General features: G+C 40.7%; 1 protein-coding gene across 7 annotated transcripts in view; it reads left to right on the top strand.

The window, feature by feature from the left end:
- LOC135208022 (innexin inx2-like) overlaps window positions 1–22,894 on the top strand; it is a 366,951-nt gene extending 344,057 nt beyond the window's left edge. For all 7 annotated transcript variants that reach the window (XM_064240132.1, XM_064240130.1, XM_064240128.1 and 4 more), the window contains one exon: window positions 16,029–22,894. In XM_064240132.1, the coding sequence (XP_064096202.1) occupies window positions 16,029–16,910 (882 nt within the window). In that variant the 3' untranslated portion in view covers window positions 16,911–22,894. The remainder of the gene's footprint in view (window positions 1–16,028) is intronic.
- Window positions 22,895–23,423: the final 529 nt, after the last annotated feature.

Below are 23,423 nucleotides of genomic sequence, written 5' to 3' on the forward strand. Positions count from 1 at the left end.
CTCTCTCTCTCCTCATCTCTCAGGATAATAATGCCGTAAAGATGACGATACTGTATACAATTAATAATATAAAATTATGAAAAGAGAAAACCAGAATCATCGTTCACTAGCCATCCTCGCTTTTGTTTTGATGTGACGTCATACTTTAAACTTCTTCATCTTGTTATTGTCGTCGTTGTCGTTGTTGTTGTTGTTGTTGTTGGTGTTCTTCTTCTTCTTCTTCTTCTACTTCTTCTTCTTCCTCTCAAGTCGTCGTCCGGTCCTCCTTGAGACCCACATGATCACATCCTTAAATTTGTTAGACCTACCGCGACCAATTCGAGCGAATCCATGCTAGAAAGGAAGGGAGGTCCTACCTGGGCCGAAGAGGACAGGTGCAGATACGGCAATTTTCGATACACAGAGAGAGAGAGAGAGAGAGAGAGAGAGAGAGGAGAGAGAGAGAGGCGAGTGGAAATCCTATCTATCGATTTTTGAGGGCCTGCGCTCGCTTCCTTTGACTCGAAACGTCCCAAAATAAAAGGGAAATAAAAAATTCAAATTAAAAATTCCCTTTTGAATGAAATCTCTTTGGTAGAGATGGAATAATAATGTTTATAATACTCTACTACCGTATGTATACATATATACAGAATATATATACACATATACATGTATATATGTTGTAAAGTAAGAACTTTCTGTCTTAGGTAAATTGTTCTATCTGTAGATCTTCGTCCTGTGTCGCTTACTGAATCATGAATACAAATATTTACTGATTACGTGAAACTGGGTCACCAACTCCAACATCAAAGTAGGTCATGTAATCGCTTTACGTTCTCTCTCTCTCTCTCTCTTCTCTCTCTCTCTCTCTCTCTCTCTCTCTCTCTCTCTCTCTCTCGTTAAGCTAGTTACAGCACTTGAATTTTTCAATAAACCCTTTCATCAGGAATTTTTTAACTAATTACAACCGGGCCATTGTTCGGCCAGTACCCCTTCCCTCTCCTAACCCATTCCACCTCCCCCTTCCCCCACCCCACCTCCATTTTAGAGGGGAGGGGGAGAAAGATTAGGGGAAGGGGAGGGGTTGGGGTGGTAGGGAAGCAAAAGCTTTTATTTTGGGTTTTTTGGGGGGGGAAGAGGAAAGATTATTAAACCAGTCATGCAACTGTATTATAAGAGGCAGTTTCGAGGTCGGTTGATGAGTCTAATAGCAGCTGGTTAGTTTGGCCAGCGGCTGGTGAGGTTACCAGCGACTGTGAGTCACCCAGCGGCTGTTGATGCTTACCAGCAGCTTGATATAATTTGTCACCAGCTGTTAGTGGACCAGATCTTGTGAGTCTGCTAGCAACTAATGTTGACACTACTACCAGCAGTTGGGTACTTTGGCCAGCAGCTGAAAGTTAACAGCCACTGGTAAGTCTCCAAGCAGCTGAAGAGTGTGTACCAGCAGCTGGTAAGTCCCACCAACAGCTGAAACGTGCGTACTAGCACCTGGTAAGTCTGCCAACAGCTGCAGAATGTATACCAGCAGCTGGTAAGACCACCAACGGCTGAAAAGTGTGTACCAGCAGCTGGAAAACTGGGTACCAGCAGCTGGTAAATCTACCAGCCCAAGTAAACAGCCACTGCTATAAAAAATGTAGAACCTTGTGCTAACCAATTCCAATACAGGTGTGTTTGTGAATAAGTGTTTAAATGCGCGTTTGTTTGTACGTGCTTGTTTTCACAGTCAAAAACATGACTAAATAAACAGACAAAAATAAACCTGCAAGATTTGCGTCATAGTTCTCTCTCTCTCTCTCTCTCTCTCTCTCTCTCTCTCTCTCTCTCTCTCTCTCTCTCTCTCTCTCTGAAATGCACAAAATGGATACGAGAAACAGAGCAGAAGAAAAACTCCCAATCATTTTCCAGTTTCTGCTACGGTGAAGAAGAGTAATGAGTCTCTCTCTCTCTCTCTCTCTCTCTCTCTCTCTCTCTCTCTGTGTGGTGTGTGTGTGTGTGTGTGGCACTTCCCTGCGCTCTCTTTCTCGTTTTCTCTCTCTCTCCCTCTATATCATTCTCTTTAATCTCACCCTCACTCTTTCTGCTTGCGGAGTTCCTCTACTCTCTCTCTCTCTCTCTCTCTCTCTCTCTCTCTCTCTCTCTCTCTCTGTAGTACATATATATATTCATTTTTATTCATATATAAAACAGTGAAGATGAAATTAAAAGTAGGACTTCTCTCTCTCTCTCTCTCTCTCTCTCTCTCTCTCTCTCTCTCTCTCTCTCTCTCTCGGCCACGTAATGTACGCTCTTGAGCCGAAGGGAAACACGGGCACTTGGCATCAGTGCCAAGAAACCTTTCAACCTGGCAGTGAGCACAGTGCCTCTTCACCTTTGGGAAAAAAGTTCAATAGATTCAATAGTTCTTCAAGAGGTGATTGAGGTACCCTGCTAGGAGAGGGTTTTTAGTTTTATTTTTGCTTATTATTATTTTTTCTTCTTGCCTGGTGTTTTGTGTTTCGATTTTTAGATTTATGTTTTTTTTGTGCGTGTGTTTTTTTAAGGCCAGCAAAGTACGTCGTTTTCGATTTGATGAATATTTACTTCCCAGGTTTTTAGAGGATGTGTTTTTTGTGTTTCAAGGTCACTTCAATTTGTTTATTGTATTATAATTTTTCATATTTAGAGGATTTTTTTTAAGGTCAGTTAAGTTTTTTTTAGCGTTGTACATTTTTTTTATTTGAAGAATATTTTTTATTATTATTTCAAGGTCACCTGAGTGTTTTTTTATCGTATAATTTAGATTTTAGTTAATGGCTGTTTTTCCTTTTTTTTTAGAAAAACGTTTTTGTTGGTGTTTTCAGGTCAATTAAGTATCTTTATTATCGTTTTATAGTATTGCGTTTTTAGATCATGTTTATTTTCCCTTACTAAGGTCAATTAATTTTTTTATTGTCAATATTTATTTTTAATATATTTGAGAATCTTTTCTTTTCTAAGGTCACTTAAATTTTACTTTTCAATTACACAATTTTGCATTTTTAGATAATGTATTTCGGTTTTTATGGTCAGTTAAATTTTTTATTATACAATGCTGCGTTTATATATATATATATATATATATATATATATATATATATATATATATATATATATATATATGTGTGTGTGTGTGTGTGTGTGTGTGTGTGTATTTATTTATTTATTTGTTTATTTATATATATTTATTTATACAGTTCTTTTCCTTTTAAAGGTCAGTTTAATTTGAATTTTTATTGATGAATATTCATTAGGTAGGAATATTATAGTTGTAAAAAGCTTTTTATGTTCTTTTTTGATGATAAATTCAACAAAAACAATACCCTAGAGTAAATGGCCTCTTCGGTGGGATGGAAGTACGTAACAACTCGGTGGACGAAGCAATCTAATAATAATAATAATAATAATAATCAATAATAATAATAATAATAATAATAATAATAATAATAATAATAATAATAATAATAATGATTATTATTATTATTTATTATTATTATTATTATTATTATTATTATTATTATTATTATTATTATTATTATTATTATTAAGGATAAATTCCCTCTCCAGAATTTCGTATTCAGAAACGCCCGGAAACGACTGGAAAAAAAATTGAACAGAAATATTAAATTGTGGCCCGGAAGTTGCTCGCGAGATCTTGCGCGCTCGGCAGCCTTCAATTTTTCTTGGGGGAACTCGAGCCGTACGTAACAGGATCCCGCGTGGGCCGGAATTTTCGGCAACTTTTTAAACGTCAGACTCCAACTTCGTTATAATGTCTTCGCAATAATTAAAAGGAGTTAACTCTGGGCTCCTCCCTCCCCCTACCCCGACACCATCCCCCCCACCCCATCTCCCCACCACTAAATTCAAGGTCTCTGGGATGTGGGACATTTTACGATAGGGCGGGGAAGGACTTGGGCAAATTCTCTCTCTCTCTCTCTCTCTCTCTCCTCTCCTCTCTCGCTCTCTCTCTCTCTCTAAGACAAGTCACACTGAAATTTATGTACGTCTCTCTCTCTCTCTCTCTCTCTCTCTCTCTCTCTCTCTCTCTCTCTCTCTCAAAAATCCGAGAGAGAGGCGTTTCACTCTTCGCCGAGCGGGACAAAGTCCCGTAAAAAGCGTATTATTTAACAGACAGATGAAAGTAGCCAAGCAATCTCTCCTTGTACCTTTCATTTTTCCCCTTTTCAAAGGAAACCTCAATAAGACCTCGATAGGAATCCTTTTTTCTTTTTTTTCCAAGCTCAGACAGGAGCAGTCGTCGAGGAGGGGAACGTGTCAGCAACCACTTTTGAGGAAGACTTCCTCCTCCTCCTCCTCTTTCTTCCTCATCTTCCTCCTGGACCAAGGGCGCAGTCCTCTCGGAGGTTATAAAATATTTCCCTGACAAGACCCCGGCGTCTTTTGATGAAGTCTGGCAAAGTCTAGTGGTTGCATAAAGGGGATTCCTTGCTACGAGCGCGGAGCTTTTGCCCTCCAAGTCCCGCATGCACTTTTGTGCTTGCTTGATGATGAGGCTTTGTCTCCTCTTTCCAGTGTCTCTTTCGTCCCATCTGCCCACCCCTTTCTAGGTATCTCCCTTTCTCCCTGAGTGGCCACACCATCCCAATTCACCCTGATCCTTCTTCTCCTTTCGAGAAATCTAATTGATTTGCAAGCTTTACATATCTCAATATTTCTCGCCCTTTCGAGGCCTTCTACGCCCCACGTGTAGCTCATTAGCATAGTTCACTGCCACAAGCTTCAGACTTCAACATGCAAACCTCACTTCCTAAAGGAGAGTTTGATAAACATTTCTTTTACATAATCCCACTCTGGCTTCCATAGAGAACTGAAGTCATAATATCATATAGAGGCAGGTAATGAACATCTCAAAGGGAGCATGGGATTCAGATGTCATCGACAAGGTTTTCATTCAACCAACGCTTAAGAGGATTAAAGGAAGATTATCAGCGGGAGTGACCTAAATTGGCTTACCTGTGGATGGACCTCTTGGTATAAATACACCACCTTTTCTGTAACTTTTCTCATTCATCTACCTGAAGAGGGAGACAGCAGTCTCTGAAATATGGTGTTTTATGGGCTCCTTTTATTATTATATATATATATATATAATACGACTATATATATATATATATAGATATATATATATATATATGATTATATATATATATATATCATACATATATTATATAATATATATATATATATATATATTATATATATATATGTGTGTGTGTGTACAGAGAGAGAGAGAGAGAGAGAGAGAGACGAGAGAGTAGAGAGAGGAGAGAGTAGAGGAGAGAAGAAGAAAAAGAAAAGGCACAATGTGTCTTATCATATATAGCAAAACCGGATTGAAAATCACAGCCATTCGCTTCATAAACACCGACCTCTCTACTTTCTTCTATGTTCCTTTTAAACAGGCGAAAGGTTATCATCCTAGGGAGGGTGTAAGTTAGGATTCTGATTGAGGAAAGGAGGTCGGTGCCAAATTATTGATAAGGGAAGAAAATTGCTTAAAATTTTATTTTTAATTGAGAAAAGGAGACAGATGAAGGAAGTAATGGTAGGAGAAGAACGCGAAAAATGACCCCAGAGTTTTAGAGAAAAAGCTGAACAATACAACTCTCCCGTTCGCCCCCAGAATCTGGAACTCTCCGCCAATCTGTGTACTCCCAGAAAGCATTATAAGCTATTGCCTGCTAGGAAGTGTATGAAAGGGTTCAAGAGCCCTGATGTGGACCTTTGAATCTGGATTATCCACGAGCTTGCACGAACTCTAAAGATATCTCGTGTCCCATGAAATCGTGCATGGCATAATTATGTGAATAGACATTTTCTCACGTGAGAAATCTTTTGAATATCTCTAACAGACATTTTAAATTACTATCCCCGTTATCTATTCCGAGAGAGAGAGAGAGAGAGAGAGAGAGAGAGAGAGAGAGAGAGAGATCGAAATCCACACGGGTTTTTGAGAGGAAATTAAAAGAACGCGCGGAAATTAGAGGACCTGGAAAAGAGCGAGCGGGCTCTGCCTCCGAGGGCCCGCTCAGATGATTGGCCTTGATCGCGATTAGTCAAGAGAAAATCCCTGAGGATTTGTTTTCCGGCCTCCCCTGGGCATCATCATCCTCGGACCTCCCCTCCTGCTCGCCAAGGGTCCTCACCCAACCTTCATCAGGCTCCTAGGACCACCTCCCACCCCCAAAATTGATCTGTGGGGGCTCTCTCTCTCTCTCTCTCTCTCTCGTGCCTGGCGAGAAAGTAACGGGGCTGTTTCAAGTCGAGTGCGTAGCGCTTGGAGTGGTCGGTTTGCAGCCTTTGGAGCCTTGAAATATCGCAGCTTGAGAGAGCTTCAAGGAGCTTGATCGGTTGGCCTACTACTAAAGATAATAATACCGATAGTAGTTGCAGTAGTGCTACTGCTGCTACTTGGAAAAGAGCATAACGATGCGCTATTAGCGCCAGAAGTGGTCGACCGTAAGCGAACTGCGCAAGAGCTGGCACCAGTAGTGAGGTCAAACCTTATTGATTCCTACAACTGCTACTACAGACCTTGTTGACTTATTGGTTGTGAGTTACCTGGCGTTACGTCTAAGAGAGAGAGAGGGAGGAGAGGGGGGGGGGAGCCAGACTCTTCTACGCTTCCACGGAAGACAAGAGAAATAGATTAACCAGCAAATATTCATTCGTTTATTCGTTTGATCTTATACAGATAGGCCTCTGTAACAGGCAAGACGACGCGCGTATGTGCTAGCCTAGGCCTACGTTTTCAATAAAGGTCTACGTAAGTATTATTATCCTCAATATTAGCAGTGAAGCGGAATTTCAATCAGGAAAAGCAAATCACCAAGTCTTCAAGACTCTTAGAACGCGCAATCGCTTGAAATGGAATGATGCTCTGATATATACAGTGAATTCTATACATATGGATGTACGTCGACTGTTGTGGGTACCAGCTGCAAACAGAAATAGAGAAAAAATTGAATGCAATGTAGGCATTACTGAAAGGTCTTTGCATCGTCCCTTCGGCCTCTAACTGCAAACCCTTTCATTCCTTTTACTGTACCTCCGTTCACATTCTCTTTCTTCCATCTTACACTCCACCCTCTCCTAACAACAGAGTCATAGTGCAACTGCTTTCTTTGAGGTTTTCTTCCTTTATCATCTTTCAAACCTTTCTACCATCAATTTCCATTTCAGTGTTGAATGACCTCATATGTCCCGGTGCTTGGCCTTAAGCCTCAATTCTATATTCTATTCTTTTATAAAACTTCGACAGGCCTGATGACCAAAGTACTGTGTGAAAACGAGTTCACACACACACACACCTCACTTCCATAAAGGCGAGTTGGATCAACATTTCATGTTCTATGTACACTCCCACCCTGGGGTCCCGTAGACAATTGAAGTCGTCATAATATTATATATATATATATATATATATATATATATATATATATAGATATATATATATATATTATATATTATATATATCTAGATATGGTATGTATGTGTGTTTGTAATTATGTATTTATAATTTCTAAACTGAGGGTATTCTCCTCTACCTTTTATCCAGATTGTGGACTAGCTGTCCCACATTCACCTAACAAAAAAGAAAAAAAAAAAAAAAAAAAAAGCAATGCTTTCTTGAAAAGAGGCACTCTGTTCCCTTAGATTTTGGCGTGAGAAATTAATTAGTGGCGGGGGGGGGGGGGTGGGGGGGGGGGTGAGGGGGGGGGCGGGTCCAAGGAGCCAGCCACCAGCTTCGTCTGTTTGTGAAAACGGCTGAGAAACTGAGCCTTGGCCCAAATTTACTGCCACATCTTGATCATTTACGGCCTGAAACTCTTGGTGTGCTATTTCATTCTCGTTACTCAATTGCCCAAGTTGTTGCGCTGGTGATAAGTGCTGCATATGTTTCTTGGAGGGATAGATGCAGTAACTCTCTCTCTCTCTCTCTCTCTCTCTCTCTCTCTCTCTCTCTCTCTCTCTCTCAAGTGTTTTGCCTTTTCTCTTGGAGTTTTAAGTCGCAGGATTCTGTTGTTCCGACTTCATATTCGGATGGATTAATTTCCAGACACCAATTTTACCTCAGAAGTCCATTTTTTTTTATTCATTTCCAGCTTTCGTGATCAAACACGGGTTCATGAAACCTTTCCCTTTTTCAGATTTCGTATTCAGAACCCATATCTATTTTCAGAATCTTTGTTCAGATGCCATTTCTATGTGCAGACCTTACGTTCAGACGCCATTTCTATTTTCAGACTTTATGTTCAGACAGCATTTCTGTTTTCAAAATTCATATTCAGAACCCATTTTTATTTTCAGAGTTCATGTTCAGACAACTTTTCTGTTTTCAAAATTCATGTTCAGAGTTCATTTCTATTTTCAGACTTTATGTTCAGACATAATTTCTGTTGTCAAAATTCATATTCAGAACACATTTCTACTTTCAGACTTTATGTTCAGAAGCCATACTCCAAGTTATGACTCAATTTTCAGACTTCATGTTCAGAACCATCTTCTATTTTCACTTCATGTTCAGATGCCATTTCTATATTCAGACAATATGTTCAGACAGTTTCTATGACCATACTTCAAGTTCAGACTATTTTCAGACCATGTTCAAATGCCATGTCCATTTTCAGACTTAATGTTCAGAGACCATTTCTATTTTCAAACTTCATGTTCAGATGCCATTTCCATTTTCAGACTTCAAGGTATCATTCGTAATCCTTTTCCAGGGTTTAGGTTCAGACACCATTTATGTTTTCAGACTACATATTCAGATACCATATATCCATTTCCAGACTTCATGTTCAGACACAACTCCTATTTTCAGACACCATTTCCATTTTCAGATGTTATGTTCAGACACATTTCCATTTTCAGACTTCCCAGTCTCTCATGAAACCGATTTGGCACACACCTAACAACCTCTCTCTCTCTCTCTCTCTCTCAGAACAACCACCAACCCATCCCTTCCTTTTCCAACCCTCCCCTTCTCCCTACCCCCTCCATCTCCCCCTCCCCCTCCGAGAGCTATCTTCGAGCTGGCCTGACCCCTGACCTTCGCCACGGCCATACTAGCCAAGCATTGAGCTTTCTGACACTGAGCGTCATGTATAATGTATCCCAGTGCCTGCTGGACGTTGTCGCTGGGATAGGCCACTTCCCCCGCCCACCCCCCTTCCTCATCAAGCGCCTTCCGTCCACCATTGCGAAAAAAAAGAAAAATGTATTGCATGGAATGTCTTTTTCAGTGACATAAAAACCATCACCTGGCCTCTATCCTAGTGACAAACATTCCCCCCCCACAAAAAATTGACATTTTTAGACCTAATTCGGATGTCTGTTCAGGGCAGCTACACTTTCAATATTGTAAACGAAAAACCGCCCCACCCACCCTCAAAAAAATAAAATCACCCACCCTTCATTTTGTTTCTGTTGGACCCACACAAAAATAAGAAATGCAACGACTCTTGAATCTTTCTACTGATCCAATTCTTGCACCGCAGGATTAATCACTCCAGTAAACACAAGTTGCTCTACTCATCTATTTCCTCTGCTGTCGAACGTATCCTTCTTCCATACCACACACACACACAAAATCTCCCCCAATTAAAGACAAAACATCTCCTCCTCATCCTCCTCCTCCTCTCTTGTCGGTTGGACCCCAAACCGAAGAGAAATCCGAAAAATCAGAAACTTTGACATTTTGAGCATTTTAGGATGTTGACTCTGCTGCGTATTCTGGACAGTGAAAATAACAGAACAACACCAAACTGAAATTCCTCCTACCTTCCAACCTCTCTCTCTCTCTCTCTCTCTCTCTCTCTCTCTCTCTCTCTCTCTCTCTCTCTCTCTCTCTCTCTCTCTCAGATTAGGTAAGATTCCGAAGTGTTCATCCTTACGTAGACTTAGTTTGTGTAGTGAACCTTCTCCCTTTTCCTGTCGAAATTGCATGGTTTCTCTCTTAGTGTCTTAGTTATTTTTTTTCATCTGTATAACTATTGTTATAGCACTGTTAAGATTGTTCTTCTATATTGTCACAAAGCGCAATACTTGCTCAACTTTATTTTTGTTATTAAAGATTCACTTCACTCTTAAATGTTTGTCGTCAAAAAATAGACTTAAAAAGAAATGTTGTTGATGACCTAAAAGAATCACTAGTAGTATGCTGTGAGTGTTTTGCCATAGTCTGCTTAACTTTCTGTCTCAGTGTTCAGTGCTTAAGGAAACGATCAAAACATTGATCATTTTTTTGTATTTATACATTTATTTGTGTCTGTATTTTTTCACGTGTGACTAATGAGGACGTCTCTCATTCTCTCCATCCATTTCCAGGAGACGAAGGGAGATGCCTGCCATATCGATTCCAGCCTCTCATCATTATGTCCTTGACATATATTTAAATATATGTGTATATTTTTTCCCTCTCCGACAGATTAATAGTAGTGACAGGATGTAAGGGACGATCTGTGGGTCACTTCCAGAGTGAACATTTATACTGTTTAGATGATGCTCCTTTCTATGGCACGCTTAGCATTTATATAGTATATAATATATATATTATATATATAGATATATATATATATATATATATATATATATATATATATATATATATATATATTATAAATATCTATATATATATATATATATCATTTTATGTTATTAGCACTTTTAATATCACTGCTGACCATATTGTGTGTTCACTTTTTTCCATTTTTGAAAATCATTTCAAATTTGTAGTCCCTATTTTTTTTGTCCTTTTTCCAATATATGATTTGAAACAGACGTGGTTTTTTTTATGCATTAGTGTTCATTTTATGTTTTCCCGTGGAGAGGCTTTTACAATTATCTTTTTCATTATAAAAATAGCCGTGTAATCATCCAATTATTTAGTGAAAAGTAGTGATCACTGTTTTTTCAACCTTAAGCGATCCTATCGTCTGTTTGGTGTCTTGATTTCTTATGATTTCTGGTTCCGTGCCAAAGATAATGGATAACTCAAGATAAGAAGTATCTCGTTATCTCTAAGAAAAGTCAGTGCTTTGGGTAACAAGGGCGTAAGTATAAAATTTCCCAAAATGGCTATTCTCTTTTGTAATGGGTGGCAATACAGAACTTCCGTGAGATTTTCCGAAAGTAATGTTCAAAATATTATAGTCTTTGGTACAGTATATATGCTCCATAAACATTGAATCAAGAGTTGCAGTGAAGATGTAATGCATTATTACCCTAAAACAATTCACCGTCTACTTTTGATCTTGTATTTATACTTTTATCTATTCATTTGTTTATTTTTTTTCTATTACCTGATCTATTTCTATATTTCCTTTTATCTTCTGTAACTGCTTTCAAATAATTATCATTTTCTTTGGAAGTTTAAATTTCAAGTCAATGACCCCTGTAGGCTTGTTCCGCGTGAATAGGGTTTATCTTCTTCAAAGCAATAATAATAATAATAATAATAATAATAATAATAATAATAATAATAATAATAATAATAAATAGGCACGATCCCAAGATCCCTGAAAAGGAATCTAGAAAAACTAGACGCCGAAGTAGCTCCAGGACTCATGCAGAAGAGTGTGATCCTAGAAACGGCGCACATAGTAAGAAAAGTGATGGACTCCTAAGGAGGCAGGATGCAACCCGGAACCCCACACTATAAATACCACCCAGTCGAATTGGAGGACTGTGATAGAGCAAAAAAAAAAAAATAGTAATAATAATAATCGTTTTTAGGGTGATGATGTTAACTTAGTCTGCTCCCGGTTTGCCTGTATGTGGAATAATCCTTTTAACAGCATTAAATGGAAGTGTGATGAATGTCTGTTATCTTAGTGATCAATGTGTGATCTGGTGGTGATCATCTTAGAATGATCATTCAGCATTTGTCTGTTCTTGCTGTGATTGTGATCACGTCAGAACTTGAGAATGGGAGATTAAACGTTGGCTGGTTTAGTGGGTGATCATGTCAACACTATAGAATGAACGTTCCAATTCTGTCAGTGTTAGAGTGATCATGTCAGCAGAATATAGAACATAATAGCTGTTTAGGGTATTTGTTTTTACAATATTCCTGTCAACAGCTAAGGACGAAAGTGCAAATGTCGTCTGTTTTCACCACAGTCATGTCAACAGCCATGAAAGAAAGTGCAAATATGGTCTTCTTTTATCACTGTCATGTCAACAGCTTACAATGAAAGTGCAAATGTCGTCTGTTTGCCCCACAGTTATGTCAACCGCTTATAGAGTAAGTGGAAATATCGTCTGTGTTTACCTCTACCATGTCAACAGCTTAGAATGAAAGTTCAAATGTGGTATGTTTCTATCACTACCGTGTTAACAGATTTGAAGTGCAAGAATCTTGTATTTACCAGTATCATGTCAACAGCATAGTATTAAATCGCAAATATTGTCTGTTTTTGCCACTATCATGTCAATAGCTTTGAATGAAAATGCATATACCGACTGTTTATACCAATTTCATGTCAACAGCTTTGGATCAAAGTGAGTATGCCTGTTTTTACAAGTAACATATCAATAGCGAAGAATGAAAGTGCAAATTGTGTCTTGGTTATTACCGCTATCATGTCAACAGCTTTGAATAGAAGATCATTGCGCGTCTCCTCGCTGTGACTTTGCAGTGATCATGCTTGGCCTTGAAAGGGAAGCTCAGTGAAATTGCTTTTCCCCATAAACGTTTTCAGAGGAGAGAGAGAGAGAGAGAGAGAGAGAGAGAGAGAGGAGAGAGAGAGAGAGAGAGAGGGGGGGGGTTGTCTAAAGCTATTATATTCAAACGGAAAGGAGAGAGAGACACAAAGACAGAGACAGACAGACAGAGAAAAATTAAGAAGAAGAAGGTCTGAAGCTATTACATTCAAACGGAAAAGAGAAAGAGAGAGAGAGAGAGCAATATATATTCAGAGAGAGATAAAAGCTATTATATTCAAACGGAAAGAATAGAGAGAGAGAGAGAGAGAGAGAGAGAAACCCATGTATATTCAGAATGAAATGGAGAGAGAGAAGGCTGAATCTATGTACAATATACAGAGAGAGTAAAAATAAGTTCACACCTAGTATACTTTTCTAATCCAGGGAAGAAACCCCCCTCCCCCGCCTTCCCAATTTCTCCTCCTTAGAGAGAGAGAGAGAGAGAGAGAGCGGCGGAATGAAAACGCCTCTGCATAACAGGACAAGCAAGATCATTAAATGGATATTTTTTTTTTTTCCAAGCCACCCCCCAACCAAGCATCGACCTGAATGTATTGTGGCATTGGGAGCTTCTTCTCCCCCCCCCTCCCCCAGCAGCAGATTCCTACCCCTCCTGGCGTTCTGTAATAGGGGTCATTATTATCATTATGATTATTATTATTATTATTATTATTATTATTATTATTATTGATTATTATTATTATTATTTGGAGGTAGGAGACACTCTTTCAAGTGTCTTACAGATCAGCGACAGAGTAAGTGAAATGTGGGTTTCGTTTTCCGTAGAGATTTTCGTCTTCTTGAGGAAAATGTCTACGGAAGACGAACGCCGCGTTTCACTTACTATCGTTTATTTTCGGAACACTCCGCCTCCCTCCAATCCTTTTAAGAAAATAGGGGTCTTTTGATGCATTTTAAATTTGTCCATAAAAGGCCATTGGATAGCCGTTTCCATCGGCATCTATGTTCAGTTGGTCTCCAGAAGTTAATGCAGTTGTTTTTACATAATTTCCCCACCCCCCAAAAAAAGAACAAATTCGGGACCCACAGGCCCCAGAACATTCTGGACCACCACACCTAAAATGTTCTGGACCTCTACCCCCAGAAAATTATAGACCCCCCCCCCCCAATAATTCTGGAAGCCCTCCCTACACCCAAAATATTCTGGACGTCCACCCCACTCCCCCAATAAATTCTGGACTTCCACTCCATTCATAAAATATTCTGGACCCCACCTCCAACGCCAAAAACATTCTTCACCCTACCCTCCACCCAAGATAATTCTGGACACCACCCACCCATCTAAAAAAAATTCTTGACTTAACCTCCACCCCAATAATTCTCGATCCCCACCCACTCCCGAAAAATTATGGACCCCCCACCCCCAACCACCTAAAAAAAATTCTTAACTCCTACCACCCCCCCACCCCCCACCCCAATAATTCGCGATCCCCACCCACTCCCGAAATATTATGGACCCCCCCCCCCCCCCCCCACTCGCCATCAAGGGGACCTAGCACGAGGGCTGTTACTCATTCAAATGTTTCTCCTGCTGTTGACGCGGGGCTAAACTCGCTTTTCTTCTTTATTTATTCATTTTTCATTCTTCTGTGGCTACATTTTTTCTTAAACGTTCATTAAATTTGTAGCGTTCTCCGCAGCGGAGCAGGTTGGTGAAGAATGAGGTCGTAATGCCGGCTGTTATTCCACGTAATGCCTCCATTTCTCGTCGGTTTTCATATTTCCTCCTTGCGTTATTAATATTAATAATTAAAGAAATAAGAACGATTCATACTCCCCTTTACACTTTGCAAACCAAAGCGAGACAAAATATAAATATAAATCAACGTCTCTTTTGAAGGGCGCTCTTGACGCCTATTCCATTCGCAATGCTAACAGACCAATATTCTCGAAGTTTATCGCAGAAACTTGAATGTCCAGCCGGTCTTGTAGACCTAAACGGTGATTGGTCTACATTTCACATTTATAGGCTCTATTTGAGCCTGTTCAGGCCATTGCTTTGCTAATTGTACTGTCCAGGATGCGAGGTTAATTTGCGGTTAATACACCTGGCGAATCGGAGATATCAATGTGGATTTCCAACTGCACTGGTAGGGAATTACATTATATATATATAAATATATATATATATATATATATATATATATATATATATATATATATATATATAATATATATATATATATATGTGTGTGTGTGTGTGTGTGTGTGTGTGTGTGTGTGTATGTATATATATATATATATATATATATATATATATATATATATATATATATATAATATATATATATATATATATATATATATATATATATATATATATATATATATATATATATATATATATATTCGAATCCCATTCAGGGTGGGATCACTTATCAATTATAGTCCCATCTGGGTGTCGTTTATATCCAAATGAAAAGTGAATTAGAATTGGATGAGTTTTTTGAGACCATGAAAAATGTCACTTGTAAATTAGTGACAACAAAAATTATTTATATTGCTCCAAGCACTGACTTTAATCTTTTGGCAAGAACAAGCAAAGTGGAACTTGATACTTCCATCTTCCTGTTCAGTTTCGACAGTTTTTCATGACTGATTAGTATTGATCAATTTTTGGAAACTCTTTACTATGGTATCGTGTACAAGTCTCCAAACGAACCTTCAGTTATGTACAAGTTTTGACGTCAATTTCATTTACATTGAAGACTGTAACACGAACCTTCAGTTACATACAAGTCTGTAACATGAACCTTCAGTTACATACAAGTCTGTTACATGAACCTTCAGTTACATACAAGTCTGTTACATGAACCTTCAATTACATACAAGTCTGTTACTTGAACCTTCAGTTATTTATAAGTCTGTAACACGAACCTTCAGTTACATACAAATCTGTTGCATGAACCTTCAATTACATACAAGTCTTTAACATGCCCCTTCAGTTATAATACCACAGCTTGAAGATCACATATGATAAGAATCTTATATTTGATGTAATCAATCATGAGAAGTTGTCTGATGACTTTTTATTTTACTTTGTAGTCGACATTTTGTAGTGGCGAGGTCATACTTTTGTCATAGTTATGTGACGTCCCCATTAGCATAGACCTGTTTTACCTAAAGTTTACTTGAAAGACGCAGTGAACATTTGTGTTTGGTTTTGCACACGTGTTAGGAAATGGAGCACTTCTTTCTTACATGATCATAAATTTATCTTGAGCCCAATGACTGTTTCTACTTCACTTTCTAATATCTCTCCTCATTTTCAGGTTGGTAAAAATGTTATATACCCAAACCTTGGTCAGTTTGTGGAGGGGCAGAGCTCTCGACGGGAGATCTCCTACTATCAGTGGGTGACCTTCTTCCTGCTAATCGAAGCCCTCATCATCTATCTGCCGAGGCAGATCTGGCACCAGCTGACGCACAGCCAGTGCCTGCCCTTCGATTTCACCAACCTCAGACGCCGCGAGGACTGGGAGGACAAGAAGAACTTCCTGGTGTGGCACATGAAGCAGACCAGAGGCAACCACGAGTATTGGCTGTGGCAATACTTGCTCACCGAACTGCTGGCGATCGCGCTCCTGGCTTCCTTCTTCATCCTCACCGACGTGTTCTTAGGGGGCGACTTCTACAATTATGGGCTCGATTGGTTTAACTTCATGCACAACGCGACCAACACCACCATCTCCCCAATGACGGCTCGATTTCCGCGCCTGACAGTTTGCAAGCTTCAGTATCACAGCCGCGGAGGCACTATCAACAGCTACTACCCGTTGTGCCTCCTTCCCATCAATTGTTTTAATGATAAAATTTTCTTGTTCCTGTACTTCTGGTACTGCATGTTGTTCGGGCTGTCTCTGCTGCGGGGGCTGTATATGATGGTGCTAGTCACGTGCAAGCCAGCACGTCGTATGCGTCTCAAGTTTAGCGCCAAATTGGTGCCCGAAGACACGTTGGATAGATTCATCAATGCACACAATCTCAGTGACTGGTTCGTTCTTTGCAACTTAGCACCGACGATGGACCCGGTCCTCATCGCAGAGCTCGTCACCCAGCTTGTCTACGAGGTACAAGGTGGAGAAAGTTCCGACTCCAAACCGTCCCGCCTTGGTAAGCAAGAAAAATCGCTACAGTCTGTCAATTACATATGAGATTCAGCGCCGCGCACTTCCCCACACTCGCTCACACACTGCCTTCCCAATGGCCAACCAACCTACGGGATGCATGGACACCCACAGCACCCCTACGGCCAGTATCATACTCGCTACCCGCCCCAGGTCCAGTTCGGGCTTGGTAGTGGCTACTCCAACGGCCACTGCGAGGCGTTGTAAGTGTGGTTGGCTCCTGCCTGGCCTCTATGAGGTCCTCCATCCCTCAAGCAAGGGGCCACGGCAGTGCATAGGGCTCGGCCCAGCCCCCTTCGCCGCCACCCTACTGACGGACGGACGCCGCTCAGGGGGGCTGCAGAACCGCACCACGCAGGGGAAGGCGCCGCGCGACTCTCACACCACCTTGTTGGGGCCCGCCGCCCACCAAGCACCTGGTAGCAGTACTAGACCTTTCCGGCCGAGACGCTGTGGGGATGGTGGGCCGCGCGGCTCCACCATAGCATCAGGAATCAGTCACAATGTCAGCAGCAGAATAAAAGAAGAAGAAGATGATGAAGAAGAAGAAGAAGCAGATCTCAAGAGCGTGGCCGAGCCCCGAGCTTTGCCATGGGACCTGCCACCACTACCACCACCACAATGCCAAAAAGATGATTGTGGGGTTCCTCGGGTGATTGGAGGTGGCCACACATTCCAACACACCAGGACCCTTTGCAACAACACACCCGCGCTCTGCGTTTCCAACAGGGGGCCTGTCAGTCAAAGTACCACCTTTGGAGTGATCGAAGAAGTCCTCACCACCGCATTCGTGTCGTTATTACTGGCAAGACAGAAAAATCATTGTGAAGGGATGCAGTATCTGCAGAGGTCTTGGTCACTGTTGTCATCGCAGCCTCATCTCGAAATCTCTCGACAGCTCTTGTTAAGTCGAATTTTCATATAGTGAATTTAATCTTTAAATGACTGTTTGTGTGTATTTTATATGCTCGTAGGTTTATCATTTTTGCTTTATCTAAGCTGTGTAGCAGACTGGTGATATTACGAGAAAGTGTTTTCTGTATTTTGGGAGTATTCAAGTATTCTTCAGTACAGTATTATTCCATGAACGGTCATACACTTCATCAAGAAATGTATCAGTTTTCCCATTCATTTTGCGTGTGGTTATAGTGCTTCTTGTTCAATAAACTCAAAAACAGAAACACAGTGGAAATACATATATATATAAATATAAATCTATATAAATATATGTTACTTTGTGGTTGTTGACGCGCCACATTTAAGCTATCAAGGCAACAGCGTGTGTCTCTGAGCAGTCTGACACTAGGCGTACCCATGAAGCTGCTCCTGCTGCCTCTGCCGCCTCTGCCGCCAATACCCACCACCTGCCCTGCCCACGTCGCCCGCCCGCCTCCAAGCCCACAACTGTCCTGACAGATCCGGAGAAGAAGAAGAAGACACTTTGCATCCTCGGAAGTCTGCACTGACGCGCAGCTGCTGCTGCTGCTGCTGCTGCTGTGGCAGCTGCATCCACCTGACGTCTCGTGGCAGCAGCTGCTCCGTGAGTTGTTCATCAATGGCTGTAGGAGAGGCTTTGCCTACAGTCCACGGTATGAGGAGGAACGAGGTGGATGGCGGCGTGGGTTCAGCGAGCAGTTTGTGAGGCTTGGCTCATGGGTCACCCACACCACTGCGGGCTTCCTGCTTTTCAGGGGGGCGCTCTTAGATTAGGATAACCACGGGACACACCCTTAGCCATAATAGTGTGACAATTTTGCCATGTGCCTCGTCAGGCAGATTGGATCTATTGTGAATGGACTTGTGCAATTATAGAGTTAAACATAAGTTGACGTACCCACCGAGGTTCCGAAGTAGTGTTTTAGTCCCCATAACTTATTTCTAGGACATCGACATAATGGCCGTTCTCTCCTTGTTATTATAAATAAATAAAGCCAAAGGGAGTCGGGCAGGACGGGCTGGGAGTCGGGGTCGCGGCAGGGTCGTCGCTCGAGGAAGAAGAAGAAGAAGCAGCAGAAGAAGAAGAAGAAAGGACTTGTGGACAAGAAAGGAGAGAGAAAGAGCGCTGGGTCTAGGAGACCCGAACCGTTCATCAGTGCCCGGGACGCCTCTTCGGTCCGCCCCAGTCCGGCTGTGCCTATACCCTTAAAACAAACACCTTCTCAGTCAGTCTAGGTTGTAGCCAAAGAATAATCATCATTCTGTTTCCTTGTCGGGCGGGCTGTCGTTCAGACAGGTGACTTAAGTGTTTAGACTTGTATAAAGCTGGTTGTTTTCTCACATACTTTATGGATTATTATTATAACAAGATCTTTTCTATTGTTTTGTTGTGATGTGCATATTTTATATGTACCAGAATGTCTTTATTCCCGGCTAGGTGAAATTGAATTTGACTAGAATCATATTTATGTTGTCTGTTCAATAAGATGTTTATATATCCTAAAAGCAGAATGTTATTAGTTTTAGCTTCTTAATGGAACTAAGCATTACTTCTCTATTACCGAAGAAAGTTACAGTAGGGAGTTGCTTAATCAACACTTGCTTAGTTAACCTGTAGCCACTTGCAGTTTAGAGCTGTCTGTACCATACCTCTCTCTCTCTCTCTCTCTCTCTCTCTCTCTCTCTCTCTCTCTCTCTCTCTCTCTCTCTCTCTTTCCGCCATCTGGTTCTCGTCTCTCCATCTCTGTCCCACACCTCCTTCCAACTTTCACCCATTCCTTCTTCCAACTTTCACCCATTCCTCCTTCGAACTTTCACCCATTCCTTCTTCCAACTTTCACCCACCATCTTAATTCCAATCATCCTCCGGCGGGTGTTGTTCCAAGGGCACCATCCGTCGGCGTGAGGATCAAGAGGCCCTCGACTTGCCCCCTTGTTGTGTATGTAGAAATGGGACCTTTTGTATTCGAGCTGCCAAGAAGCGCGTGTCACAAGAACTTGGTGCCACTGTTGTTGATAGTTTTTCATCACAAATTCAATGATCTTAGAGAATAGAGTATCAAGTATATATATATATAAATATAAATATATAAATACATATAAATATATCATCGTAAGTTGATCCTCCTTTCATCATTTGTACCTAAGCCTTTCTGTCTGTCTCTCTCACTCTCTCTCTTTCTCTTCTCTCTCTCTCTCTCTCTTCTCTCCCAACCCTCGGCCTAGAATCTGTAGCGTGATGTTCCTTCCACCCCCAACCCAAGCCCCGTCCCCTAAAAACACCCCCCTCACCCCGCTTCCCCCCACCATCTTTTGATGATGATTTGAATCTTTCCGCGTTCACCAGTTCCCCTGAGACACATCAACCCTCTTCCCCCTCTCGGTCATCAGCGCATTTTCTAGGACTATAAAGTGGCACCATCTTCTTATGTCCCCCAAATATATAACAGATCTCACTGTCAGCCCTGCTAGGGGGGGTCAGATGCATGAAACCTCTATAGTCAGTCTTGCTGCGAGATTTAAAACTGTCACTTGAATGTTCTCCCGTTTCATAGAAGTCTTTTTTTTCTATTTTATTTAATACTCTGATCTTCGAGAAAGGGAGACCTACTCAGATCGTGTCTGGGCTAACTTCTGGGCTAACTTGGAATGCTTTTCAGGGTGGTATCACAGACTCAACCTCACTGCCTGTCTCCTCAAAAGTTTCGGTGCCCCTTTTCCTTCAAGTAAAAGTAGTTTTATTGTTTTTGGGGGGGTTAGTTAAATCGGAACTCCAAAACAAAATGTCTTGAGGGATTGTCTCAAATCAATCGGTCAGTCATTTTCAAAGAACGATAATTAAAGAGACTTAGGCCTATTTGTGGTCATGTTGTGGTGTGAACATGAGCTATCTAAGCCTTTGTTGAAAATTCCTTTGCAGTTCGTAATAATAAACCCATTTTTCAATTCAACGTAGGACTGTTGGTGCTTTGTATCATAACCAGATAGTTTTAAGACTAATTTTCCTTTTTTTTTAGATAGAAATCCCCCTACCCCACCTCTTCTCTTGACTCTGTTTTGCCCCCAGTACCAGAAAGCTGACATCAGCAATGTTCATGTGAATGATTTCTCGACCATTTTTTGAGGACAGCAATTTCGTTAATTGGGAAATAAAGGGGACAGATTTCACTTCTGAAATCGGGAGGGGTCCTGTTGATTGGTAAAAAAAATAAATAAAAAAAAACAAAAGCCAAAAGAGTAGAAAGCAAGATTGACCATAAGGTTGCAAAGCACAAGATGGGGGTTGACAGTGACGATATTGAAGACAGTTAATGATAATCATGACGTTGATAATAATTAAACGCAGCCATTTTTTCGTGGTTTAATCCAGTAATGGAGTCTAGACTAAAGTTTAAAAAAAATATTCAGGGTAAGACCTCTCGCTACGAGAAATGTAAAAATATATTATAATAAAAACACTAAAACCAAAACTGAAACTTTTTCGGCTTCTGTAAAATATAATAATAATAATAAAAGGCGAAAACTGACATTTGTGGCGGTCATCAAATCACTTGGGGTTGTTTTACTCGAACGTTTCATCTCATTGGCCCGCGCCCTCAGCTGACCTGAGCAAGGAAGGCGCTGATTGGTCAGCTGATGTCCTGGCCATTACTTAAAAAAATAAGAAAAAATAAAAAAATAGCCACATCACCTATACTAAACACAGCCACATGCGATTTTTTGAAATGGCAGACAAACCAACATACAAAAGAAATCAATTGTTCTCTAAGTATGAACTGTTAGACCTTGTATTGTTATAACTTTTGTGATCACCTATTAGAAGGTACTGTTTCCAATTGCTTCGGTATAATCCTGTTTTATAGGTTCAGTAGACAGAGACAGGGACGTTTTTATATATACGTGCAGTATTATATATATATACATATATTATATAAATACACTTATATACACTCATAGGAAACTTCAGGTGACCTTTAGTTGTAAACATTTGAGTCCGGGATTCAATGGCTTCTCAGTCGGGGAAAGGGACGAGTCAACCAGATAATCTGGAGGAGACGTTAACACAGACCAGGGTAGACCTGTGGAGGGCGAAGAAGCCCTTAGCTCTCGCTCCTGGGTGGGATGCGGTAGGATCCCAACTGCTGCTGCTGCCCCCTGGGAGGCAGTGGGACCCCAGAGGGAGGCGTTTCAGTCCCCTCCATCACGAATGGAGGGGCGAGAAGGAGGAAGAAGAAGAAGGAACGCCGTGGCGTCAAGTTCTGCAAGCGATACCCCTGCGCTGAAGTGGGCTCAGCGAGAGATCCCTTTTTTTAACTTGAAGAAAAGATATTTTTTGATTGTGTGTGTTTTTTTAAATCCATTGGCTAACGTTTCATTGTGCGTACAATTGAAGCGAGTTTTGCGCTCTGTTCATTTTGACCCGTAGACTTATAGTAAGTACTTTTCAAAATTTCAGAAAGACGGCCCTCCTAAAGGGTAGTATGCTAGATTTATGGTTACTTTTTGTCCCCTTTTTCTCTCTCTCTCTTTTTCGGTCACTGTTATGACAGGGATAAGTACTGAGTGGTGTCGCTCTGATGTCCTTCGGGATGTTTTGAAGTAGATGATTTGTAGATGACTTGCTCTTCAAAGATTCAGTTAATTAGGACTACTTACTTCTATTTAGCGTAAGACATTTTCAGGGGGAAATAAAAGAGGAATACTTTCCATGTCTTGGATTTAGCCTTTGTGGAATACCGAATTGGACTTTTTGACGTGTGGGTCTGGCCACAGCCCCGTTCGTTAGCGTAAATTAGGTGCTATTTTGCATATGGAGGAAGAAGAAGAAGAATAAGTAGAAGAAGATTTAAAAAGCCGCTCTGCTCTTTGACCACTCTCTTGTCAGTAGTCCCTGGGCACCTCTCCATTCGTCTCTGTCTATTGCACCCGAGATTGCCCCCAATTATATAGTCAGTTACTAAGAGGACGAAGCACCGAGCTGTAACTTTGCATTTCTAGAGGCAATAAGGACATATAGTTAATATACTGTAAAGTTCTCGTGTTGCAAATTTATTAAATAAAACTGAGAAACTGCAGATGTGTGTTTCAGTCTACATCCCCACCCCTCTCTCTGTGTTGCTTGTAAGTGTTGGTGCTACTCAGAGCATCAAGGTTTGCGCTTTTTTTTAACCCTTTGTTTACGTTGTCTCTAACTAACTACTGTGTTGTGAATCTGTTCTACACTGAACCCTGACGCCTCTTTTAACAGTGTGTGGAAATATTGTCAGTACAAGCGTCTTATGCCGCTGGAAATCTTCAAACTGTAAAATACACAACATTACCCAAACCTTCAGTCACTGGTAATTTTACAGTTAGGAAAAAAAATCTACAAAACCCCTTGATAAATGCCAAAAAAAAAAATTACAGCCCAAAAGATTCTATGTGATATTCTTAAAACCAAAAGCTAACAGAACAATTGTGTAATGAAGGAACAATACAATCATCTAAAATCAAGCTCCCATTTGTGTACCAGCTGAACTTGTCACTGGTAAATTGTAAACAGGTGTTAAGGTATACGCTCTTGAAACTCCAGTCTACTTATGCATCTCTGTCAATGATTCTGAA

This window comes from Macrobrachium nipponense, chromosome 34 (genome assembly GCF_015104395.2).
Source record: "Macrobrachium nipponense isolate FS-2020 chromosome 34, ASM1510439v2, whole genome shotgun sequence".
NCBI lineage: Eukaryota > Metazoa > Arthropoda > Malacostraca > Decapoda > Palaemonidae > Macrobrachium > Macrobrachium nipponense.